The following is a 16,784-nucleotide window of genomic DNA, read 5'->3' on the forward strand; positions in this document are numbered from 1 at the left end:
TTTTGTTTCGAACGGTTACATTTTTATTAGAAATTATGCTTACCGATATGATAATAATAAAGATGCTCACTTTCCTAAAATTCTGGTATACAAACTTTGGGAACTAGTTTTGGACATATCCCTTACACATTTGCCTACAAATGGTTCCAATAATTGTTGGGGGATTTTTTTTGAAATCATGCACTTTGATAGCAGGTCAGTGCTGAATTTATTGGTGTTTTGAATTGAGAGAGACTCCTGCCACCAAACTAAGGAGGATTTTAGCTCATCAAGGCACATTAGTACCTTGTATGCAGATACCTTTGAGACTTGCCTGAAAGCTAGACCAGCTTGATTTGCCTTGCCTTAAAATAATAACCACATCCCAGGACTAAACAAGTTTAGATATTTAACTCTGTCCCTGAACCGTGAAGATACCCTATAGGCCTACATGTGGGAAATAGTAAAATGCAACAATTCAGAATAAATGCGGCAGCCACCTTTTATTACCCTAAACCTCTAACAGGAAGCTGTTTCCTGTTTAGTTCCTCTGCCAAATTCTAATATGCCATTTTAAAAGAGAATATAACCAAAAAAGCAAAAAGCAACCTCATGACATCAAGAGCAAGGGATGAAGAGAAAAATACACTCTGCTGACTGACCTTATGCTTTCTGACAACACATCTTAGACCAACTACACTATGAGGTCCTTGAATAAATCAGCTTGTCTTTCATTCACAATGTCAACACATACCAATACTTAGCCAGTACTTTGGCAGCAATACAAAATGATAGTTTTATTGCTTCTCTTTGAATTTCTAAGCAGAGTTCTGCTATTATACTTCCTGGTGAACAGAGAAACCACTACATGTTTTATGGACTTCCAGAAATAAAGCAAGTCAAAACAAAAGACAAGTTTCCAGTAATAAGAAATGCTTGGGCTTTGTTATGATCTTATGACCCTTGATTTTTCAGCTTATCTCCAAAGAGCCCAGCACCAGCATCAGGACTGTATTTACAGGAAGACTTGTGTATCACTTCAGCAAGCCCACAAGGGGAAAAAAAGAAATTAATCTTTTCTTGGGAAAAAAAAAAAAAAAAAAAACCCAAAAAAACCAGCGTGTAAAGAATGAAATTTTGACATGCACTACAGACCCCATCTTTATTTAAGACACATGGCAGATGTTTTTGTATTTGCTGAGAATGTAATTGCTATCCTAAGTCAAGAAAGAGAACACTTTTTTTCCCCCCAAAGAAACCTACGTTTTGCATACTCCCTTGAGATCAGAACACAGCCATTAGTTCTTTCCAGAACAGCTATTCCTATATTGTGTGGCCCAATTAGTTTTGCATAGAACTCCCTTTACACAAAAATAACACATGCATTTCAGATGCTGTACTCCTATAAGAACTTCGGGCTTTAGTGCATGCAGATTGACAAGAACGGTCTTTCCAAAAAGCCATTTTAATAGTAAAGATCCTTGAAAGTTTGTCTCTCATCAGACTGACTTGATGCATTTACTTTTTTTGCCAGTTCTGTTATCATTCTATGGTTTTGGTCAATTTTCATTCATCCTTATCGTGATTTTTCCACAGAGTTCTCCAGATCCTTGAGGTGTTAATTGTTTTCCATACAGCACAAAGACTCACAGTCTGGTTTCCTGCTTGAAAATTTGCTACAAGAAATGCAGTTTTAGATTTGCTACAAAAAACCCTCCACCAAACACCACAGCTTTAATGTCACCTCCTTTTTCTTTCACAGAGTTTATGTACATCTGCTGCCAAAATGCTGTAAAAAGGGGAAAGACTTTACACATGATTTCTATCCACTAGAAGCAGCACTCAGATTTACAATCAAGAATTCCTTCCCCTCTCCCCAAGAACATCGGTGTAAAGTCCATAGGTTCACCTTGCTTTCAATGACTGAAAAAGAATCATTTTTTCAGGTCAGGTGGTTATATGACATACCATCCATTGTTTAGCATTGGAAGATCGGACATTAGAGAATTATTGCTACTGTTCCCTTTTATGTTTCAGTCTCTGCTTGACATCACAGTGAAGAAAGAAAAATGAAAAAGTAGGTTAGGCATTTCAAACAAATCCCTCTCGTTTCCAATTCCCAAAGGCTGAAACCCACCAGAAGCCAGATGTTCTGACTGAACCAAGCCTCTACAACCTGTCTTAAAACATTTTGACTGATGACTCTCACTACACACCACAAAGCACTAATGCTTACTTTTAAGTCATAGTCTTCTGTTTTCATTGTCCTCTAACTTGCAAGAGATGTGACCCTGTATTTATAAATTTACATAACTATTTCCTTCACGTGATTATTACTGCTAAAAGCCATGGCATGTTATAATAAAGTAGGCGGTGTGGATGTTCTCAAATTTATTTTACCAAAATATGTCTTTTTGACTACTAATTATAATACTATTCTTTTTTTGCCCTTGTATAATGCAAAGATTAGTCATGACAGGTGTTTTTTTTCCTCCTCAGAAAGTAAAGGAAATCCATACCTTAATTAATTATAATAAGATAATTACTATGCTTAAGTGATGAGGACTCAGGCAGCTCTCTGTTGAGAAGCTATTTATTTCTCTTTCTTTTCATTCAGTTCATCTATGAGAACTTTTTAGATATGCATAGCTCTTTATACCAGTTAACAAAATAACGCAGTACAACCGCGGATATGCAACTACCATAACAAACAGGAGAAAGCTTATGAAATATGTCGTTGTACTTCCAAAAGGGAGGCCACGCATTTATTTTTTTCTCTCTCACCTCCTCTTCATCTCTCAACCTCTGAAACTGAAGCCCTCACAAAAGCATTTTCTGTTTGTTTTACAAATTTTCTGGGCTCAAACGGCTGTCTTATTAACATTTAACCTCAGTTAAACCTCTATACAAGTCACAGAATACACTTTTTTGCCAGCCAACAAATGAAGATGGATGGCCCTGGAAGTTCTTAACAGAACACCCTTACGTAGGTGCTGTTATTTGCAGCAAAAGTTCTCTTCCATAAATACACAATGCTTCTACAGAGAAGTAAAAGACGTTGAGCAAAACAGTCTTGTCAGCACTGTCTTGACAATTCCCTATGACAAACTGAATAGTGCTACTGACCAGCCAGAGATCAGCAGTTAGCTATTTTTTTATTATTACTGCATGCACTGTTTCAATTTGTTAGGCAGTTTGGAAAATGAGTAAAAACTTCCAACCCTTGACTCCTGTGCTTTGTCATTCTCCAGGGTATAATTACTAATTAGGAGTCATTCTCAATTATCACATGCACAATTAAGTAGTTATTCCAAGTTTTCACTACTAAATAATAACCAAGAAACACATTTTTTCCATTTCCATGGACACTTTCACATTTTTATAAACAAAATAATCAGATATCTACAAAAATACTTTTTAAAAAAAAATTTTAAAAGCAACATGGTATTTCAATCTCCTGTTTTATCCATGTGATATAGTCATTACACAGAGAAGATGAAACCCTATGAAAATCTGTATTTTTTTTTTTTTTCACCATTTAAATTTCTAATACTGAGGAAATGTTGGGTCAATTTTACTGGCCCAAGCCATGAGCCCCCCTTTAATATCCTTAGCTAACACAGAACCAAATTCTTTGACAGGTAACTCCTGCAGAATTCTTACAGCCTTCTGTGAGTCATTTCCTAATTTGCAAACAACATATACAGGAAAAGATGTCTGGCCATTAGTTCTCTGCTTTTCTTCACAAATTCTTTTTTCTAAATTTTCCAGACACTCTTCATCTCTTTCTTCTAATTTACTCAAAGGAATGTGGACAGCATGTACCAGGCGACAGATATCCACTTCTACCTGTGGACGAACATCTAACAATACATGAGGAACTTGTTCATCCATCAGTTTTTTGTACTCCTCTACAGATACCCTGTCTTTACTGGACAGCAGATGTAAAGTCCTACACTTGTCTGTTGCAGAAGAACCACAAAATGCCTCATAATCTTGAAGGCAGGTGACAGTTGGATTGTCACCACAAACAGCACAGTCTGCTTTCTTTGGTCTTAACTTGATGTTGCGAAACCTCCCTTCACAGGCATCAAACATCAGCATGAACTGATTGAAGGAGGAACCCATTCCTGAAGCAATCTTCAGCACTTCCAAGGCCTGGATGCACCCCATGATGCCTGGCACGACACCCAGCACTCCCCCATCTGCACAGTTAGTCACTGTTTCTGGTGGAGGGGGCTTGGGGAAAAGACATCTGTAGCAGGGCCCTCCCTGGTAGTTGTACACAACCAGCTGCCCCTCCAGACGGAGGGCACTGCCGGACACCAGAGGTTTCCCAGCCAGGACACAGGCATCATTCACCAAGTACCTGGTGGGGACGTTGTCGGAGCAGTCGGCGATAATGTCATACTGCCGCACCAGCTCTAGGGCGGTGCGAGGGCTCAGGGCACCACAGTAGGGCACATACTGTACAGTGGAGTTCAGCAGCCGCAGGGCTGCGGCAGCAGATACGGCCTTGGGGAGCCCTCGGCGGGCCTCCCCGTGCAGCACCTGCCGGTGTAGGTTGCTCGTCTCCACCACGTCGTGATCCACCAGACCCAGGCGGCCGACGCCGGCCGCGGCCAGGTACTGGGCCAGGGGGCAGCCCAGGCCGCCGCAGCCCACCACCAGCACGGAGGAGCGGGCCAATAGCAGCTGCCCCCGCACGCCCAGCTCAGGCAGCACCAGCTGCCGGCTGTACCGCATGATGTCGGCGGGGCTCAGCGAGGCCTGGGCAGGCAGAGGGGGGAGCTCGCCGGGAAAGCCAGAGGCAGCCTCCTCTGCGGCCGCGACGTCCCCCACGACATCTCCCATCAGGACGGCGGCCAGCCGCTCACGTAACCCGCGCAACTCCTGCTCCCGCTGGCTGATCTCCGCACTCAACCGCGCCGCCTCCGCGCCTCCCGCCATGGCTGAAAGAGCGAGAGAGCGCTTCCGCCCGGCTGCCCCCCAGAGCCCCGCCGCTTCCGGCCGCGCCGCCCGCCTTGATTGGCTGCGGCGCGTTTGTTTCCCCCCGCCGGTTCCGGCTGCGTCAACGCCCCGACATGGCGGCCGACGGCGGCGACAAATTCTCGGTTCTGCTGCCCACCTACAACGAGCGAGAGAACCTGCCCCTCGTCGTCTGGCTCCTAGTGCGCACCTTCCGCCAGAGGTACCGGGCTCAGTGGGCCCTGGCGGGGAGGGGAGTGCCAGGCCCCCGGGGGGGTACCAGGCCCTGGCGTCCCTCAGCGGGCCAGGGCTGAGCTCCAGCCCTCTGTCCGGGCTGGTTGTCGCTCTGTGGGAGGGAGGGATCTGGTGGCCCCTCGGTGAGGGGAGGCTCCTCTAGAGCCGCGGGGAAGGTGCGCTGTACGGGCAGGGGTGGTGAGGAGCGGGCTCGGAGGGGTGAAGGGCGCCCGGTGCGAGGTGTTGGTGGAGCCGAGAAGCTCAGAAGAGCCGGGAAACGCACGTCCGTAAAAGCTGCAAAAACGACGTCGCGACTGAGGAAAGCAATAATGTTCTCCAGGTGGTGAAATGTACGGCGTTTCTCGCTAGTGCTGGAGGGCGCGCGGGCAGGTGTGTGGAACCCGTAACACCGTGGTTAATTAGGGAAACGAAATTACGCTAATCAGCAGTCTCGCATGTGCTCTGAGGTGTTCTGCAGCAGCCGCCAGAAAAAGCGGCGTTGCCAGATGAAAGCACAAGGGCAATTTTAGCTTTTCATCTTTCACAACCCCGAGGCGAGAACTGGACGCTGCGGCGGTGCTGGGACAACGATGAGGTTTATGTTGCTGCGGTGTGCGGGGGAGCAACTCCAGCTCGAGACCCGAAACAGTAACACTGAGTCACGTTTTATCATCACAGGCGTACTCTTACAGCTATGAGTATCTATACCATGTGTCTCTAACTGTCACAAAATCAGTTTGTATTCTCTTCTTCAGTTTTGTGCCAATCTCAGAATGGTTTGGGTTAGAAGGGACCTTAAAGATCATCTAGTTCCAACCCCCCTGCCCTGGGGGTTGTGATTTCAAAATGACATAGGAAGTGAAATTGGGTTTTCCATTTGTTCATTTAAAAATAATTCTCATTTCAGTGGAAACAACTTTGAAATTATCATCATAGATGATGGAAGCCCGGATGGGACACAGGAAATTGCTGAACAATTGGAAAAGATATATGGATCAGATAAAATAGTGAGTTGTCTCTTCTGGGGTGATTTTCTTTCCATTTTTATTGTATTGGAAAGTACTTAGAGAACTGGAACACAGTCCCTGAGTTCTGCACTTTCTTTACATCCTTAAACAAGTTATCTAAGTTTTTTCACACCACTTTAGAAAAAGGTAACATTATGATAGTCATGCAGCTGCTTATCAGCATTAGCAACTAATATGCAGAATCATTAATTGCTGTTTGCAAAATGTTTTCAATACTTTGTGCATTGCTGTACACTGTTGAGTAATGAGTAGTGGTTGTTATTGGACTTTGTGCATGCCTGAGGGAGAGATGAGGTTTGGATAAGCTTTAATTTCATTTTAAGTGACTGCAGCAGTAGTGAAATTGGAAAGATGAAAGCTAGTTTGGCCTTGTGATTTATTTTTAATCTGTCTAGTTATATTCCTCAATAACAGGATTATTTTCTTCTATTTAATATATTACCATATAACTGTCAATTATATACAATGAGATACTGTCATTTATTTAGTCTTTATGAGCCATTAAACCCCCCTTTTTTTTTTTTGCAATAAAAGCTTTCTCATAGAACACTGTAGAAACCCAGCGTTCAGTTTGACGGTTTTGTGCTGTAAGTAGTCAGACACTTGCCTTTTTTTTAAAAAAGGTGTGTAAGGTTTTAAAAAGTATTTGTGAATTAAGTACCATTTATAGAGGTTACTTTAAGAACAATGTATATAGGAAGTGTTAGAGTCTTTTTTTCCCCTTTTTTTGATACTAAGTAAAGCTTTAAAAGAGGGTTGTTTTTAAATATGACCTGATAAAATATCTATTTAATATAATGGTTTGTTTCTGATGTATTTTGACAGATAATTTTTTTAATGTGTTATCTAGCTAAAAATTAAAAGTACATTTTAGAATATTTTTATACCTTGAAAATAGCAAATATTAAGGTGTCACTAAAATTAAATAAAAACTGTACTTCAAGTAATATATATATATTTTTTTTTTTTTTAATATGTTCTGCAGCTTCTAAGACCCAGACCAAGAAAGTTGGGCCTTGGTAAGTCTTTACTAACTCTGGTTAGTACTAAAAAAAAAATAAATTTAAAAATCTGCTGTATTCTTTGATTGCTTCTAGTATATAAAGTTTCAGAAAAAATCACAGTAAAGCCCAAAAGCAGAAATATATGTTTTCATCAAGTTTTTTGTTAGTGAACAAGCTTAAAAACCACACACATAAAAATCACAGAGTATTATTTATAACGAGTTCCCCACAACCTCAAACCTGAAAACAGCGGGCACCGCAATTCTGTACAAACTGTGTTTTCCTGTTAACATCATGCTGCTCCTCTCCCTCCCATACTGCCTTCACTGATTACAGAACGAGGGGTTTAAATTGAGGAAGAAAATGTGATGTTTTACAAGAGTAACTGCTGTATTTGTATGGAACCTACTTATCCAGAGGAGACAGTGGTACTTTCTGTGCAATCCACCCATGTGCAGGATGCTTCAAAAATTGGACCGTAGTTTGCGCAATCTCCAGAGAAGGCTGCGCTGATTTTCTGACACAGGTTTGGACAGAGCTCTTCACATTTAAACCCATTTCAGTGTGAATTATGACGCTAAGTAAAAAAAAGAAAAATTAAAAAAAAAAAAAAAGTATCTGACAGATGTCCAGCTCTCAAACTACTAAGTATTGTCTCCTCTATTAACTAACATGTGAATTGCAGGCTTTGAAGTACATCGCAAAAGTTACTCATATTGTAGAAATCTTGCTAATTTGGGAGCCGGTCTTGTAAATTTGCATGGAATGATGGAGGACTGCGATTTTATAGCTCTGATGCCGTATTTAACAGAATATGTCAATCATGTTTGTCATTTTTTGCTTTACAAAAAAGCAGATATCCTAGGAAGTCATAAATTACATTAAAGCTATTCTAAAACTATGCTGAAATAAAGTGGAGATATTTCCATCTGTTAAGATTCATGTTGTATCCTTATCCCTCTTCCTTTAATAGGAATGGAGAAAATGATAAATGATTTATTGTTAATCAGTATCTGATTTTCTTGCTAATTGTCTTGGAAACCCCCACTTCCATGTGCTGCTGTGTCTTGACGTGTCTTGTGTACGGAGCACTGCAGCTGACTAATTTCTCTAGTCCACCGAACAAAAACAAAATTCTAATTTTTATATTGAATTGTCTATTTTAATCACTGTTCTGTGCTTTTTTTCTATATCTCATTTGTCTAAGAAACTCAAAAGCCTGCATATCTTTATTTTTGTTTTCTGCCTTTTCATCCTTTGTCCTGATTTGACCAGTATTATGGATTAAAAGTGACTGAATTTAAATTTTTCATGTACTGTACCTACTAATCATGCACAGTACGCAAAACTGTGACACTCCTACTGTGTAACTTTGCAAACAACATGGAAAAGAAAGGAAAGGCAGGTTGTTTGTTAACCAGGAGTTTAGTTTTCTGTGAGAGTGCCTGCTAAGGATGTCAGTTGAGAGTGTATCTATTCCTTATGAAGTTAACAAAAAGACTTAAGAGTAATTTGGATCAGTGAGGAGTATATGCCAGTTCTTAATCTCTGTTGTGCTGCTGTACTGTCCTTCAGTGCAGTGCTGTCTTTGAACCACATGGCTCAGATCAGAAATTTCCATTGTTGAGGAAAACTGTAACAGCAGGACTCGTTCCAGCTCTTACCAAGATAGCTACACCAGTTCACACAGGATAAATAAAACCCAACAAATCTAAAGTAAGAAAAAAACAACCCCTCTCTTCAGATTAGGTATTGGAATATAATTCATGGTGTCAAGGAGAACAAACCAAAATCTATATGATACTAATAGTAAATCCCGAGTCCAGAAAGCCAGTTTTTTTTAACTCTCAGTGATTATTTGTTGCCCGTGTCCTATTTCCAGTTTTCTATGGCGCTTCTGGAAATGTTATTTCAAATAGTGTCCCACTTATCAAGTCATGTTTGTGCATTTCTAGGGCAGTAGGGTTTGCCAAGATTTATATTTATAAAATCCAGTGCTGAAATTGCAGGGAAAAGGAAAAGTAATTTTAATGTTTGACCACTGTGATACATCTTAAAAAAAATTTCAGGAGTTTTTAGTTGATCCTTTTCTAGTATAACTCAGAGATTTTAGAAAATAAGTGAAGACTGTGGCTAGAAGATTGCATATGTTAAAATAGTGAGGGAAATTACTTCTATACTGTTTTCATCAGGCACTGCTTATATTCATGGAATGAAGCACGCCACTGGGAATTTCATTGTTATTATGGATGCTGACCTGTCTCACCATGTAAGTCTGTATTCCATGTACTGTGTTTTTAATCTGTTATAATTAAATTTTCGTTGACTTTTTTTTTTTTTTTTTTTTTACCCCCACCCCTCTTTCTTTTCTGATCTGTTTTCCTTCCATTTCAGCCAAAATTTATTCCAGAGTTTATCAGGTAGGTGCCTTTTGTAGTATGAGAGAATGACTTCTGAGCATTTATTGTTTCTTTGTAATATTTGAAAGCTTTATATTTTTGTAGAGCTGTCTAGCTGTAGTAAGAAAATTGGCAAGGCAATAATTCAAAAAAAAGTGATTGGACTTCATTAGATTTGTCCCCAAAAATCCAGAAAAATAATTAGTTCCTAACTAGAGCAAAGCTCCCCAAGTTTAAAGTAACGGAAAGCATGCGTGGCTAAGCACTTCTCTTCTTGTAATGGTTGTTCAGCTTTGAAAAGCACATATAAATAAATGTCGTCTTCTAATCATGTTATCATGTGTGCATATAGGGATATTGATTGGAGGACCATGTCCTCAACTCCTCAGCTACTGGTGAAATACTTCTGTCTTTGACCTTCCTCTCCCTGTAACGTTTCAGTTTGTGAGAAATGGTCGACAGACATTACGTTGGAGGCTGAGGACAGCAGTCTCTGTAATTTTCAACTTTCTTGCTAGGTAGTACTGGAGATCTAAAATTTTAGATAAGGTTCTGCAGCACTCAGGCATGGTATGGACTAAGGATAGTTCCAGGCTTTTTTTTTTTTCCTCTTTACTATGGATTTGTGTAATTTAAATATTTAAATCTGTATTTAAAATCATTCAGTCTTTTATACTAGAGAGAGGCTTTAAAAATGCATAAGTTGGTCTTAATAAATTATTTATGAAGTAGTCTATGAAATTCTGTGACATAGTTGGCAAAAGATAATCGTAAGATTCTCTGAAGTATCTCTTTATAAGAGCAAAATTAACAGGTTTTTAAATGCATAATGTTTATAACCACTGCAACTATTGCTTTCCTCTCTGCTTATTTGTTCAAAGGTTTGTATATACAGATTTTGTACTAAAAGAGTGATTGTTCTTATTTTGAAATTTGTGCTACCTTCATACAAATGTTCCTCCTGTTTTTCTGATAAAACCAATTGCTTATAGAAAGCAGAAAGAAGGCAATTTTGATATTGTATCTGGAACAAGATATAAAGGAAATGGAGGAGTATATGGCTGGGATTTGAAAAGAAAATTAATCAGGTAAGTATTTTTCTAAATATTTACACATAAACTCGTTATTTAGAAATAATAATTCCAAGTACTCAACTCAGTCTGTGTGAGCTGAATTGAGTCTTCAGTCAATAGTACTGGGTACTGTGAAATTATATTAAATAATAGAGGCATGCATTATTTGCAAATTCTTTGATTAAAACTCACCAAGAAAGAATGTAATGATGTGGCTAGGCTTGAGAAATGGGTTGGAACAGTGGACAAATCTGCATGGCATCAGGTTGGGACAGTCTTGCAGCTTCATCATCCAAAGAATGAGCTGAGACTATCGCATTTTTATCAAGTTTAAAAGACACATTTAGTTATCTTTAGTAGCTGTAATGGACCTTTCCCTAAACAGTAATGCACTTGCTAAACCCCTCTGTTGACCCGCTGATTTGTCATAAGTTAAGAATTCTCTGGCACGATCAATGTCAATAAATCATGACTTAGACCTTACTGGAAAACAGTTACAGTGAACACTATGGAGAGGTTTCACCCAAAAGCAAAGAGGAAAACACTGTTAAGGTCATACATAAGGCTGGTGTATCAGGTTTATGGGGACTTAAAGGGACTTTGAGGAGGTAATTGACAAGTTTCTGCATAGTTTTTCTCTCTTACACCTGATTTAAGAGAATAGGCAGAAGTTAATGCTGATTTATATGTTAGTGGAAAGCAGTAGGAGCAGAAGCTGTGTTATCAGGCTGATCTGGAGATGGTATCACAGGGACAGTATTTGGATTTCTCATGGTTTTTAATTGCTGGAATAAGTGCTCATCTTTTTGTGAATCTAAATAAAATATACGCTCAAAAAAAGGAGAGCACTAAATGGACATTGCAGAGGAATCCTTTTACATCATACTGGTCAGGGTGAAGGACTTGCACATCTTCTCAGCATGTAATACAGCCCTCGGCAAGATAGTCATGACTTGCTTTTTGGTCTCACAATATTTTTTATCAGTGGAGCTTATCCTCTTCGTACTGTGAAAGCAGTGTAAACCAAAACTGAACCTTGATTTTTTTACACCCAAGTCTCACATTTGTCCAGGAAGCATTTTTGTTCTCTGCTTACAGTGAATGTTAGAAGAAAAATGTTGTTTTGACTGTTGTCAAATTTATTTCTTTTGTATTGTATTAGTGTGCCGTTGTACTGACAGTTCTACCATAAAGAACCAGACTGGAAATTTAGTTTCTCAAAATCATTGTTTTCTCCTTCATGGAGAAGTTCAAAAGTCTATTAATCATCATTTGAAAAAGAAAACGTTGGGTTTTGATTTCAGATTCTGCAATTTATTTGTCAAATCTAGCAGTGAAAACATCTTAGAAATACAATTTTTTCATATTGAGCAATAAAAGGGTTTTGGTTGGTTTTGGTTTTTTTCCTAGTAGGATGATATTTACTTATTTTCTAGAAATTCTGCTTGATCTCTCAAATTGTGTACTGAGCAATTTTGACATTCATGTTTTCTTTCACAGTCGTGGTGCCAATTTTATAACTCAGGTTTTGCTGAGACCAGGTGCATCCGACTTAACAGGGAGTTTCAGGTATGGGTCTGGTTTGCAATTCATAACGTTTATTTGAAATTAAAAAGCTGCTGAACAAGGAACTGGACTAAGAACAGACCTTCTTCATGGAGGACTACAAAATGTCTGGAAAGGGTGTAAGAAATAGTAGACTTGATTGCAAGAACTGCTGCTCCTATGACTTTGTTAAAGATTTTTTTAAAATAGTAATGATATGAATGAGTGATTACAGTTAAGATTCCTACACGCTGTCTTGATTTCCGAAGTTCAGAAATTGTGCTTCAGGTTTCATTTTCTTTGTAATCATTTACAGGTTATACAGAAAAGAAGTCTTACAGAAACTAACGGAAAAGTGTGTTTCTAAAGGATACGTTTTCCAGATGGAGATGATTGTTCGGGCTAGACAGTTAGGATATACTATTGGAGAGGTACAGTAAAAGTTTTGATAAGTATATTGTGCTTTCATTTAAATGTAGATACAGACTATTGGGAGCATAGGAAATCTTGTGCACTTCCAAGAAGACACAAGATTTTCAAATTGATATAAAGAAATTGCATATGTAGAACTCTATTTTTCCAACTTTCTCAGATGAATACCAGATCTGAAACTCCAGTTACTTATTCCCCTGGCTGATATGCCTCTCAGATCCTTCCCTCTTCCTGATGTCATTTCTTTAGCTGCATACAATTTTACAAGGTTCTTCAAAGGAGGGAAAGAAGTCAAAATACATCGTGAAGCTGCTCGGAGCCTTTTCTTTCCTCCTTCATATTGTACAGGCGTCTCTAGTTAGGTCTATTCAAATAATTTTGTTTTCTCCAGCAACCTGATTCTATTTCAGATTTATTCTGTTCTCTGTCACTTTTTGCTTTGTTATTTTCCAACTTTTCAGCTATCACAACTTTCCACTTCTAAGCTGTCTGCAATCATTGAAAAAGAACTCCAAAAAATTGTTAGATCCTGTATTTCCAGCAGTCTGAGTGCTGGCTTTCGTATTTCATTGAATTGCTCTTGCTGGTGTCTTTAAAGATGATTCACTGGAATTCTCTCTGCAGCCAAATCTCAGAACCAGTTCTGCATCATCATTTTCATGACTGAATTGTCAGAGAATTCTGTTGCTGGTACTACTTTCTCTAAATCTTACATATTGCATTTCTCTGTCAACATTGGGTAGACATAATAAAGCAAGCTCGCTCCTTCCACCTTTCGTGCTTATGGAGCAACATCACTATTGTGTCTGTAGCTGAGGTTTGACACTACTTTGTTTGGTCTTCACATCCAGCTGCATTCATATATTGCTTTTTAATATTGCTGAATTAAATCCTCACCTGTCTATACATTCAGATACTGAAACCTAGGGTGAGGTGAGGTTTTATTTACCAGACACTTTTAAAGCAGTAAAATACACTTCTCTGGCTTAAAAAAAAAAATGCAATCTTGGGTGCTCTTCAGGTGCTGCTGCAAAGACCTTTTTTCTGTCTATTATTTGATCCCACCACCCATGTATTTACATGCCTCTACTGGTTGTATAGCATCAAATAAAAGACATTTATCTTGGGGTTCAAAGCCTGACGGACAGTCTTCACTAGGCCTGATGTCTCCCGTTCAGTGCTGAGACACGGGCTCTGGTTTGTGATGGGTTAGTTAGGCCTTCCTCCACAGCTCATCCGTTATATTCTGAAGCAAACGCCATCTTCCCTCCTTCTTTGGTTTCTCACATGTGGGAAGAGTTGTCTCTAACATCTGAAAAGTTGCTTCATTATTCTGCTTCGGCCTTGTCTTTAAGATTTCTGTTGTGATATCTGTAACAACCTTGACAGTGTTCAGATTGCTGACTTACCTATAAATAAGACTATTGTATTTCTACTGTTCTGTGTATCTTCTCTATATTGTAACTTCCTGGGGCAGGACAATGTTCCATTATGTTTCAAGTACAGTAATACAGTATTTCCTGATCAATACTTATAATCTTTACATACTTTGTAATTATCCAAACAGTAATACCAAAATTCCAGAAGAGTTGACAATTGCGTGTCTAATTCCTGGTTTGCGGGTGCTGCAACTCTGCAGGCAGAACAGGAGTTTTTATGCAGTTGTAAAATCTAGAATTGGTTGCAAGGGTAAAATATTTCATAAGCAAAGTTGAAAATGAAGATTGAGACCTGTTGGTCTACAAGGAACAAATGGATGATGAGATGAACTGACACAAGCAATACCTGAATAGTCTTGTAGGCACCTCTATTTCATTTTGCTGTACTGCTTTACTGTATGTGAAATGTGCATGGAATACACCCTTCAGAAAATGCTTCCTTTAAGACTAATGATAGAACTTACTATGCAAGAAAGGTGAAGTCCAGCAACAACACAGGTCGTTAATTCTTATACTGAAGGGAAAGCCTGGATACCTTTTATTAGATGAGATATTAACCGTGCTCTCATCGCTGCTCAGGAAATGTGTGTTCTCACATCCTGCACTGACTACGTATTCAGGGATTTCTGTCCACGCCCCGTAGATGAGCTGTCTGTAGCTGCCAGGATGCTTACTAGAATTATCAAAGGGACCCCACTATGAAAGCCAGACTCATTTTTGAGTCTATCTGCATGCCTTTTTAGGTATCTTCCTTACCATCTTCTTGCCCTGGTTTCTCTTCTACCGTGGACTGATGTGCTAGAATTGTGAGAAATCCTCAGTCCTGGCGCAGATGCAAGGGTGTGGTGATTTTTGTATTCCGCTTGCCAGATGATTTCTGGTTGAAACTGCCAGCAGAACGCTAAGCCAATTTTTTTGATGACTTTTGCAAATGCAATTCTTTATTTTAGCCCCTGAAGTATTTCAATTTTGCACACAAACATATATGGAAATTCTTGAATATTCTAATGCGGTGTTGGCAGAATGTCCTGTCATATGTCATTTGTACGTGGTCAAATTACTGAAAAGCAGTATGTTCCGACCATTTTATGAGTAGTGAGTTGATCTGGACAGTATGATCACCTAAGTAAGGAAACCAAAATTAGTGTTTGAAATGCCCTTTAATCCTGTAAATAATCTATAAAATGGTCAAAGACTGCTACTATTGTAAAATATGCACTAACTGCCATATTCAGGTGTCATCTTCTAGCCAGTGGTGAATGCCGTTTCGTGGTGGCGGGAGACTTTTGCCTTCCTGAGGCATTGAGTCAAAGGTATTGAATTTAACTAACAAGGAAAGTGGTGAAGGTTCATTTTAAGCCCCGAGGCTTTTAGTGCACTTAAGCTATTAAGTTTGTTCTGACTGGTGTATTATCCAGCCACTGAGTAATGTCTTTGGATCATCTTTAAAGGTGATAAACCAAATAATTTCATGCTCCCCAGCTATGGGGCATCATTAAAGCCACTGGTAAGAACAATTGACACAAAGTAAGCTAATCTGGTGCTTGCCTTCTTCCCATGTCTAAACCTGCTGTAGTTCAAAGGCCATACTTTTGTTTACAGCATATCTGATTATTTAGGTTTTGAACCTTAAAAATAGTTTTGCTTGTTTCAACAGGTTCCTATTTCATTTGTGGACCGTGTCTATGGAGAATCTAAACTGGGAGGCAATGAAATAGTCTCTTTCTTAAAGGGACTCTTGACCTTGTTTGCTACAACATGATAGTTTATTCCTAAATGAACTTTTTTAGAAAAACATTTTCTAACATCTGTGGTTTTTAATATGTAATAGCAGAAACTTGATAATTTGTATTTTGCCCAGAAGACCTGCTATAAAGTAACAATTAAATGAACCACCAATAATAGACGAAGTATACTGTATCCCAGAATGCTCCATTCAAAGTAAACGAACTGTATGTTAAAGTAAAAACTAATAAAGACTAATGTGCTATTCTATTTTTGTAAAAATAATGAAGTCTTAATAAAGAACACAAAGGTAAATGACCTTTTGCTTTTAGAAATGAATAATTATTCAGCCGAAGCTAAAGATGATTTTGAAATAAAGACAAGCAAGGACATCAAAAAATTGCAGAATTTATCTTATCTTTGTTCTGTGGTTTGCAGGTAGTATTTTGAATATATACCAATTAGTTCCATTTCTTTCCTCAGCACATATATACATATATCTTAAAGCAGATATATGGAACAGTTTCTACAGAACTGGTAATAGCTTGTGTAATTTAAGAGGAAATACAGATGAGCACAGTGATTTGTTCTTTGTAAAATTGTTCCTAGGCTGAAAAGAAGGAATATTGTTTGGATAAGAAAGAGAATTGTATGTATGGAATAACTTTGTATTCTGTGTGTTTGTCCAGAAGCAGATGATTCCCTTTTCCTATTTTCTTTAGAAATGAAACATCTTTAGAATCTGTAAAACAAAGAGTATGACCCAACTTTTAGGGTGACAGAAGACCCAGTTCACTTTACTGAGGACATTTGAGAAATTTTTCTTATGTCAAATAACAATTTTTCTATGTAAAATCTGTATTTAATCCAGATCTTGATGAAGGAAATAGAGTAATACTATTTTTTGTTTCATGGTTGATATAGCCAGAACTCAGAAATTATGAAGCCTTTGCAATCA

The 16,784-nt window shown here is 38.7% G+C and overlaps 2 protein-coding genes across 3 annotated transcripts; one reads left to right on the forward strand and one right to left on the reverse strand.

The window, feature by feature from the left end:
• Positions 1 to 617: 617 nt before the first annotated feature.
• Positions 618 to 4,951, reverse strand: MOCS3 (molybdenum cofactor synthesis 3). Its single transcript, XM_054218104.1, has one exon. The coding sequence runs from the start codon at positions 4,927 to 4,929 to the stop codon at positions 3,526 to 3,528; it is 1,404 nt and encodes a 467-aa protein (XP_054074079.1). The 5' UTR covers positions 4,930 to 4,951; the 3' UTR covers positions 618 to 3,525.
• A 62-nt stretch (positions 4,952 to 5,013) lies between these two features.
• Positions 5,014 to 16,226, forward strand: DPM1 (dolichyl-phosphate mannosyltransferase subunit 1, catalytic). 2 transcript variants are annotated; one of them, XM_054218106.1, is made up of 9 exons: positions 5,015 to 5,170; positions 6,089 to 6,188; positions 7,195 to 7,228; positions 9,406 to 9,482; positions 9,608 to 9,633; positions 10,605 to 10,700; positions 12,186 to 12,254; positions 12,547 to 12,661; positions 15,759 to 16,226. In XM_054218106.1, exons 1-9 carry the CDS (start codon positions 5,064 to 5,066, stop codon positions 15,861 to 15,863), a joined length of 729 nt encoding a protein of 242 aa, XP_054074081.1. In that variant the 5' UTR covers positions 5,015 to 5,063; the 3' UTR covers positions 15,864 to 16,226. The 2 variants fall into 2 exon arrangements, with proteins under 2 accessions (XP_054074082.1, XP_054074081.1); XM_054218107.1 differs by lacking the exon at positions 12,186 to 12,254 and having other exon boundaries at positions 5,014 to 5,170.
• Positions 16,227 to 16,784: the final 558 nt, after the last annotated feature.

The sequence above is a fragment of the Rissa tridactyla genome, chromosome 12 (assembly GCF_028500815.1).
Source record: "Rissa tridactyla isolate bRisTri1 chromosome 12, bRisTri1.patW.cur.20221130, whole genome shotgun sequence".
Classification (NCBI taxonomy): domain Eukaryota; kingdom Metazoa; phylum Chordata; class Aves; order Charadriiformes; family Laridae; genus Rissa; species Rissa tridactyla.

Excerpts from the sequence above, each read along its gene's own strand:
- MOCS3 (XM_054218104.1), bottom strand. The coding sequence starts at position 4,929 with ATGGCGGGAGGCGCGGAGGCGGCGCGGTTGAGTGCGGAGATCAGCCAG.
- DPM1 (XM_054218106.1), top strand. The coding sequence starts at position 5,064 with ATGGCGGCCGACGGCGGCGACAAATTCTCGGTTCTGCTGCCCACCTAC. Across the intron at positions 7,229-9,405 it reads ACCAAGAAAGTTGGGCCTTG|GCACTGCTTATATTCATGGA; the intron begins GTAAGTCTTTAC and ends TGTTTTCATCAG. Across the intron at positions 9,483-9,607 it reads ATGCTGACCTGTCTCACCAT|CCAAAATTTATTCCAGAGTT; the intron begins GTAAGTCTGTAT and ends CTTCCATTTCAG.